Genomic DNA, 8,541 nt, shown 5'->3' with positions numbered 1-8,541 from the left:
ACTTTCATGTATCCTGGACTGGAAAGATGTGAGCCTATCTCTTTGAAACTTTTTGTTTCCACAGTTCTAGCAATATCAGATGCATTTTCCTTAATTCCAGCTCTTGCTACTATTCCATCTGCATTTGTATATATTACTTTCAGTCTGACATTTCCATCACAAAACATTGCTGACCTCTGCAGTACTAGCAGGGATTTACTGTCCATCTGGTTCGTCTCTTTTTTTTGCTTTCTGACTGTATTCTTAATCTTCATCTATACAGATAGTAGTTGTTAGGTAGCTGCCAATCAGAGAGATTCTACAGGAGCTACCCTCCTGGTTATTGGGAGAGTTGGTGTTGGCTGTACAGTAAGCCATTTCTTCAGTGGCTGTCAAGTATCACTCTTTTGACTCAGATAACAGTAATTTCTTTCTGCCTCCCCCACATGTGACCTGCTGGCCTTCAGTCCACAAACATACAATCTCTCAGTCATACACATAACACTTGAAAAAACGTAACTCACGAGTTGTACTTCTTAACTCTAGCAACATTCAGCCCTGCCTTTTGGCTAAATCTCATTGTAAATACTCTCACCTTGGTGTATCACCTCTGACAAAAGACCCTGTTGAATTCCACCTTGTTTCTAGATTTCTTAGCTTGCTTAAGTACCTCCTGATCATATGATTTTAAATCATGCGTAACCTGCCTCTTGTCTTGATTACATCCACCACCTCCCCTCATTTCTTGTCACAGTAATTGCATGTAACATTCTATAGCCTTTTGTAGTCTTTTCATTTGCATTTCCTCATTTGCTACTTTTTCAAATTTGTCTGTACTATAGTTTCCTTCTGTTTCAAATCTTATCAGTGGCATGCGTGTCAACAACTTGCTTTATTAATCTTCATAATTTTGATGCCTTTCACTCTGTTGGTAAATCCTCCATAGATAATTCATCAACCTCCTTCTGAGTCAACAATGATTCTGAATATTTGCACTTTTTCTGAACATTGTATCTAAAAGCCTATAAACTTACCAGATTATTCAGTCTAATGGTGCATACCTACAGCCTTGCTTAATTTCGTGCTTCCTGTTTCAACATCCTTCAATCTCTCTTCCACTGCATCTGTGATTATGTTCTGAGTTTGTTGAAGAGCCCTAGAAATTGCTCCTGCTCCTCATCCCTGCCTTCTTTTTCCACTAGTCACTGTATTGTGCCATGGCTTTTTATTTTGTCAAACAACCTCTTTAATTTCCTTTTTCAATACTTGTTCGCTATCCTGCAAGAGTAAGGTAGTGTCCAGATGACTGGGTCTCTAATAATAGTTTTAAATTTGTAAGCACATATCCATACCCAGGTTTGTACTAAATACAAAAATATCACTTCTTTGTCCCTTTCATCATCACTTCCCCTATTCCCCTAACCTACACAACACAACCACCTCAAATAATCAAGATCCTTTGCCCTAAAAGGAGAGTGCAAAACACAAAAAGAATTTAATTCTTATTACCCAGTGGTGTACTTGACATCTGTAGATATAAGAAATGTCCATCAGCTATCAATTTCAGGTACAAATTAATTAAAGGCATACATTTACAAAACTCTTTATCAATACGTCTATATACAAAGAGGATTATATATCTCTTTTGGCAATTCACAGAGATTCGGAATGCCTGTAAGAGGACTCTTGACAACTTTTAAGTGAATATTCTATTCCTTTTTGCTTCTGCTGGGTTATAATACACATCAAATATATGATCAGAATTACATAATTTCAATAACAAAAATTCCAAGAGATTAAACAGTACAATAGTAATTATTTGTTCCATACTTGAGCACCATTTCCTGCGTTAGCAAAGTGACATCAGGAACAGACGAAGAAAGGCCATGTCTGCTCACCAAACCCACAGCTCCCTATCCATAACCAAGCCCCACAGACTTTTCCATGATTTACCCCGCTTCACATGTGAACCACAATAGCGGTAATAACATAAATTATAATGTGCTAATATCATGTATGTCAATTTATAAACCTAGAGCAGTACTGCACATACTAATTCTTCCCTTTGTCATTGGATGTTTATCTCAACATTAATTTATTATGCTACTTCCAGGCAAAATCTGAAAAGGTATGGTGGACATATCCTAAATCACTGCAGCATAACTGGTTTAGAATATAAACAATGTTATACTGTGTATTCTTTAAAAGCAATATAGTTCAGCACTGGATTCAATGCCTTCAGAATATGCTTAACTATAAACAGCGACAAATTTACAATGAAAATCCAAAATCAGTATCTAATATATTGAGACATACAAGAACCTTCACACCACCTTTCTGATACTGTAGAAAATGACTGGTCATAGAGGTAAGAAAAAAAAAAATAAATAAATATATTCTGAGGATGAAAAAGATACATAAGGTGCTTCAGTCATTTATATGGTAAGGTAACCATATTCAGATATGTCATTCAACTCTGTAGAACTGCTATCATATTTTGATGTTATGGTGACAATATCATGAGAACCCTGACTTCGCCATGCAGGTCCTTTTACCAGGCTATCATCTTATATTTCTTCAACAACTACAAAAATGCTACAATTTACTGAATAGCATTTACTGATATGTCAAAGAAATGAATGTAATAAACATATGATGAGGCAGAATAAGCCTACCATCACTTTGTTTGACACAGCTGCATTAATATATATTAGCTGGATGACATGCTTCTTAAACAGTGAATGTAAACATCCATTAGTGCATACTTTTCATTACTGTACAAAATAAATCTACAAAGAGAGATTTATCGTTCGCATTCGTTGCTCTTCTAGCCATTCCTGCAGCATTTCCTGTGGCGTTAAATTTCTCCTGAAATGGTAGTAGTGTTCAGGTGGTTCACCTTCTTCTAGTGTCACAAAATAGTGACAGTACTTGTATTCAACTACTCCCATTCTGCGACGTGCATGTCGGCGGAAGCCTTTAATCACCATTCCCTTGCCGACGAATGATTCCGCTGGGAATGAAAATTTGAAATATATATTTTGAGAATATTTTACAGGAAGATGCTGAAAAGGAATGCATATAAAAGACACTAGTTTTTGAGATGAATGTAAGATTACTGTGCAGTAGCCATATGCATGGTGAGAACCTGCAAGTTGTGGATGAGTTTAGATATTCACGAGGAAAACTAAAGCAGAGAGTTGAGTCATGACTTTCTCATACCACATACCCTTCTCATACCTTTAAGTCTTCACAGTGCCTACTGTCCTAATTCAACTATACCATCGAAGTTACCCTAACAAGTATTCACTTCTCTTACCTATTTTGACCTATATAAACCTGGGTCTCACATCCACATATCAGAGCTTGAGACAAGAACTCCAAGCAAGCTACTTGCACACAGTATGCTTAATCTTTTTTGCATTTATTAAAGCTTTCAGTGAACTCCGATTTTTCTACCCTCATGACTCTACTCTCTGCTTCAGCTTTCCTCGTAAAATATCTAAACTATTTTGACATATATAAACCTGGGTTTCACATCCACATATCAGGTTTGGGACAAGTACTCCATACAAGCTACATGCACACAGTATGCTTAATCTTTTTTTCCATTTATCAAAGCTTTCAGTGAACTCCAATTCTTTTCTCCTCATGACTACTCTGCTTCAGCTTTCCTTGTAAAATATCTAAACTCATCCACAACTTGCAAGAGTTCACCATGCAGATGGCTACTACACAGTAATCTTTCAATCCTTTGAAAATATAATTCAAAATCTACATTCACTTTTAGCATCTTCCTCATACATACATACATAAATACATACAATAATATATTGGTTAGGGTATGGTTGCATGCAAATAGCAATCACAAACATCAAGGCCTACAATAAAATCTGCACACAACAACTGGGGCAACTTCCTTTCTGTCTCTTGAAAATTATATATTACACTATTAACACATCACCCTACTCTCAATCCAAATAACCATGGTGACACCACACAACCTTAATGCGCTTCCCAATATATTTCAAATATGCTCATAACACTTAATTTCACACAAGAAGTATGTCAACAGTAAAAACTATTAACAATGAACACTATACAAAGTCAGGACTTCTAAGAAAGCTTTCCTATTCACTTCATCATATGCCTCTAATCAATCCATTACCAAATCGTTACACTTTCTTTTTCTCCATTATTTTCTCCACTACTTATCTCAGTGCAAAGAAGTGGTGAGTGCACTCTCCTCCCTTCCTAAACCTACCATGTTCTTCATCAATAAAGGGTTCACTAATCCTTATAACATGATCCATCACTATCCTGCCATACACCTAATCCCCAATGCATGATCAATCACTTTCCAGCCATACCACTTCCCAGATATTCTTAGGAGCAGCATCAGTTGCAAAGAGCTTGGCAGCCCTGCCCATTCTGCTGGTTTGCAGTGCTGGGGATAGGGACCCATTCTATGCATATTCTAAGAAAAGGAAATTAGCAAGGCAACAACTGATTTCAACTAGTGATAACAAGCTGCACACACTTAGAAAGGGGAAAAAGAGATAGATCTGTGCAAGACTTTGCTGAGAGGCAAATGGATGGAAGGGTGAGAGATGATCTGCAAGTTGATACTTGCGGTTATGCAAGAGGTGTCACATTGTCGATGAAGAATGGTGCATTAAAAAGAAGTTTGACCACAAGTGTGTTTTCACATGAATATTGGTTGCAAAGTTCAAGCATGAGAAGTTAAGAATGTCTGCAATAGTTACTTGCTCTATTTATGGACACAGTGGTGAGGGAGGTAAATGCAGGGACCTCAGAGTGATGTGAAGGTCCACGGTTGGTTGGACAAGAGGAGGGTGCATGGGAAGTTAATCATTTGCTATGAACACAATGATATGGCTCTAGTGACAGATTTCACAGAGAAACTGACTGGTTGGTAAGGATATTCATTGTATGTATGGATCGTGGTGAAGTGCCTGAGAATTGGCAGAATGTATGGATAGTGCCATTGTACAAAGACAAAGGGGATAAAGGTGAGTGTTCAAACTGCAAAGGCATACAATTGTTGAGCATTCCTGGGAAATTATACAGGAGGGTATTGATTGAGAGGGTGAAGGCATGTACAGAGCATCAGATTGGGGAAGAGCAGTGTGGTTTCAGAAGCAGTAGAGGATGTGTGGATCAGGTGTTTGCTTTGAAGAATGTGTATGAAAAATACTTATAAAAACAGATGGATTTGTACGTAGCATTTATGGATCTGGAGAAGGCATGTGATAGGGTTGATTGATAGAGATGCTTTGTGGAAGGTCTTAAGGATAATTGATGTGGGAGGTAAGCTGTTAGAAGCACTGAAAAGTTTTTACCAAGGATGTAAGGCATGTGTACGAGTGGGAAGAGAGGAGAGTGATTGGTTCCCATTGAATGTCGGTCTGCAGCAGGGGCGTGTGATGTCGCCTTGGTTGTTTAATTTGTTTATGGATGGGGTGGTTAAGGAGGTAAATGCAAGAGTTTTGGAGAGAGGGGCGAGTATGCAGTTTGTTGGGGATGTGAGGGCCTAGGAAGTGAGTCAGTTGTTCTTCAAGTGGCTGATTCTAGTGAGAAACTGCAGAAGCTGGTGACTGACTTTGGAAATGTGTGTGAAAGGAAAAAGGTGAGAATAAATAAGAATAAGAGCAAAGTTATTATGTTCAGTAAGATTGAGGGACAACTTAATTGGGATGCAAGTTTGAATGGAGAAAAATTGGAGGAACTGAAGTGTTTTAGATATCTGGGAGTGGATTTAGCAGCAAATGGAACCATAGAAGTGGAAGTGAGTCACAGGGTAGAAGAGAGGGAGAAGATTCTGCGAGCGATGAAGAATGTATGGAAGGAGAGAACATTATCTCAGACTAAAAATGGGTACGTTTGAAGGAACAGTAGTTCCAACAATGTATGGTTGCAAGGCACAAGCTAGGGTTGTACAAAGAAGGGTGGATATGTTGGAAATGAAATGTTAGAAGACATTACGTGATGTGAGGTGGTTTGATCAAGTAAGTAATGAAAGGGTAAGACAGATGTGTGGAAAAAAAGAGTGTGGATGACAGAGCAGACGATGGTGTGTTGAAATAGTTTGGACATATGGAGAGAATGAGTGAGAAAAGACTGATATAGAGAATATATGTGTCAGAGGTGGAGAGAACAAAGAGAAGCAGGAGACCAAATAGGAGATGGAAGAATGGAGTGAAAAGAATTTTGAGCGATTGGGCCCATCCATTCATGCTGTCTCGCGCATTAGCATGGTAGCACAAGGAAACAGACGAAAGAATGGCCCAACCCACCCAAATACACATCTATATACATAAATGCCCACACACGCACATTTATATTTATATTTATTTTATTTTGCTTTGTCGCTGTCTCGCATGTTAGCGAGATAGCGCAAGGAAACAGATGAAAGAAATGGCCCAACCCACCCACATACACATGTATATACATACACGTCCACACACGCAAATATACATACCTATACATCTCAATGTATACATATATATACACACACAGACATATACATATATACACATGTACATAATTCATACTGTCTGCCTTTATTCATTCCCGTTGCCACCCCGCCACGCATGAAATAACAACCCCTTCCCCCAAATGTGCGCGAGGTAGCGCTAGGAAAATCTAAAACACTTCACTTCCTCCAGTTTTTCTCCATTCAAACTTACCCCAATTGACTTGTCCCTCAACCCTACTGAACCTGATAACCTTGCTCTTATTCACATTTACTCTCAGCTTTCTTCTTTCACACACTTTACCAAACTCAGGCACCAGCTTCTGCAGTTTCTCATCCGAATCAGCCACCAGCACTGTATCATCAGCAAACAACAACTGACTCACTTCCCAAAACCCTTTCATCCACAACAGATTGCATACTTGCCCCTCTCTCCAAAACTCTTGCATTCACATCCCTAACAACCCCATCCATAAACAAATCAAACAACCATGGAGACATCACACACACCTGCTGCAAACTGACATTCACTCACTTTCCTCTCTTCCTACTCATACACATGCCTTACATCCTTGATAAAAACTTTTCAATGCTTCTAGCAACTTGCCTCTCACGCCATATACTCTTAATACCTTCCACAGAGTATCTCTATCAACTCTATCACATGCCTTCTCCAGATCCATAAATGCTACACAAAAATCCATCTACTTTTCTAAGTATTTCTCACACATTCTTCAAAGCAAACACCTGATCCACACATCCTCTACCACTTTTGAAACCACACAACTCTTCCCCAATCTGGTGCTCTGTACATGCCTTGACCCTCTTGATCAATACCCTCCCATGTAATTTCCCAGGAATACTCAACAAACTTGTACCTCTGTAATTTGAACGCCTATATACATACTTATACATACATGTACATATCAACATTTACATACACATACATACGCATTCAATGAAATACACAGAAATACATATGTACATATTGATGCTTGCTTTCATACATTCCCATCGCTACCCTGCTCCACAGGAAACGGCATCGCTACCACATGCTTCATCAAAGTAGCGCCAGAAAAACAGACAAAAAGGCGACATTTGCTCACACTCAGTCTCTAGGTAATTATCCCTGGGGACAGGGGAGAAAGAATGTTTCCCACGTTTTCCCTGTGTGTCCTAGAAGGGGAGGGAGTGGGGGCTGGAAATCCTTCCCTCTCATTTTCAAGTTTCCAAAGTAGGGAAGAGAGAAAAGGGGGCCAAGTGAGAATATTCCCTCTAAGGTTCAGTCCTCTTTTGTTAACACTACCTCGCTTATGCAGGAAATAGTGAATATGCACGAAATTTTTCTCTCTCTTTTTTTTTTTTGCTTTGTCGCTGTCTCCCGCGTTAGTGAGGTAGCGCAAGGAAACAGACGAAAGAAATGGCCCAACCCACCCCCATACATATGTATATACATACACATCCACACATGCAAATATACATACCTGTACATCTCAACGTATACATATATAAACACACACAGACATATACATATATACACATGTACATAATTCATTCTGTCTGCCTTTATTCATTCCCATTGCCACCCCGTCACACATCGAATAACAGCCCCCTTCCCCCTCATGTGTGCGAGGTAGCACTAGGAAAAGACAACAAAGGCCACATTCATTCACACTCAGTCTCTAGCTGTCATGTAATAATGCACCAAAACCATAGCTCCCTTTCCACATCCAGGCCCCACAAAACTTTCCATGGTTTACCCCAGTCGCTTCACATGCCTAGTTCAATCCATTGGCAGCAAGTCGTCCCCGGTATACCACATCATTCCAATTCACTCTATTCCTTGCACACCTTTCACCCTCCTGCATGTTCACGCCCCGATCATTCAAAATCTTTTTCACTCCATCTTTCCACCTCCAATTTGGCCTCCCACTTCTCCTCGTTCCCTCCACCTCTGACACATATATCCTCTTGGTCATTCTTTCCTCACTCATTCTCTCCATGTGACCAAACCATTTCAAAACACCCTCCTCTGCTCTCTCAACCACACTCTTTTTATTACCATA

General features: G+C 39.3%; 1 protein-coding gene across 2 annotated transcripts in view; it reads right to left on the bottom strand.

Annotated features, from left to right (window-relative positions):
• Positions 1 to 1,570: 1,570 nt before the first annotated feature.
• mRpL22 (mitochondrial ribosomal protein L22) overlaps positions 1,571 to 8,541 on the bottom strand; it is a 44,781-nt gene continuing 37,810 nt past the window's right edge. For both annotated transcript variants that reach the window (XM_071666739.1, XM_071666740.1), the window contains exon 5: positions 1,571 to 2,992. In XM_071666739.1, coding sequence (XP_071522840.1) covers positions 2,769 to 2,992 — 224 coding nt within the window. In that variant the 3' untranslated portion in view covers positions 1,571 to 2,768. The remainder of the gene's footprint in view (positions 2,993 to 8,541) is intronic.

This window comes from Panulirus ornatus, chromosome 11, assembly GCF_036320965.1.
Source record: "Panulirus ornatus isolate Po-2019 chromosome 11, ASM3632096v1, whole genome shotgun sequence".
NCBI classification, from domain to species: Eukaryota; Metazoa; Arthropoda; class Malacostraca; order Decapoda; family Palinuridae; genus Panulirus; species Panulirus ornatus.
Note: the sequence above shows the minus strand (reverse complement) of the source record. Positions and strands in the feature narration are given on the sequence as shown.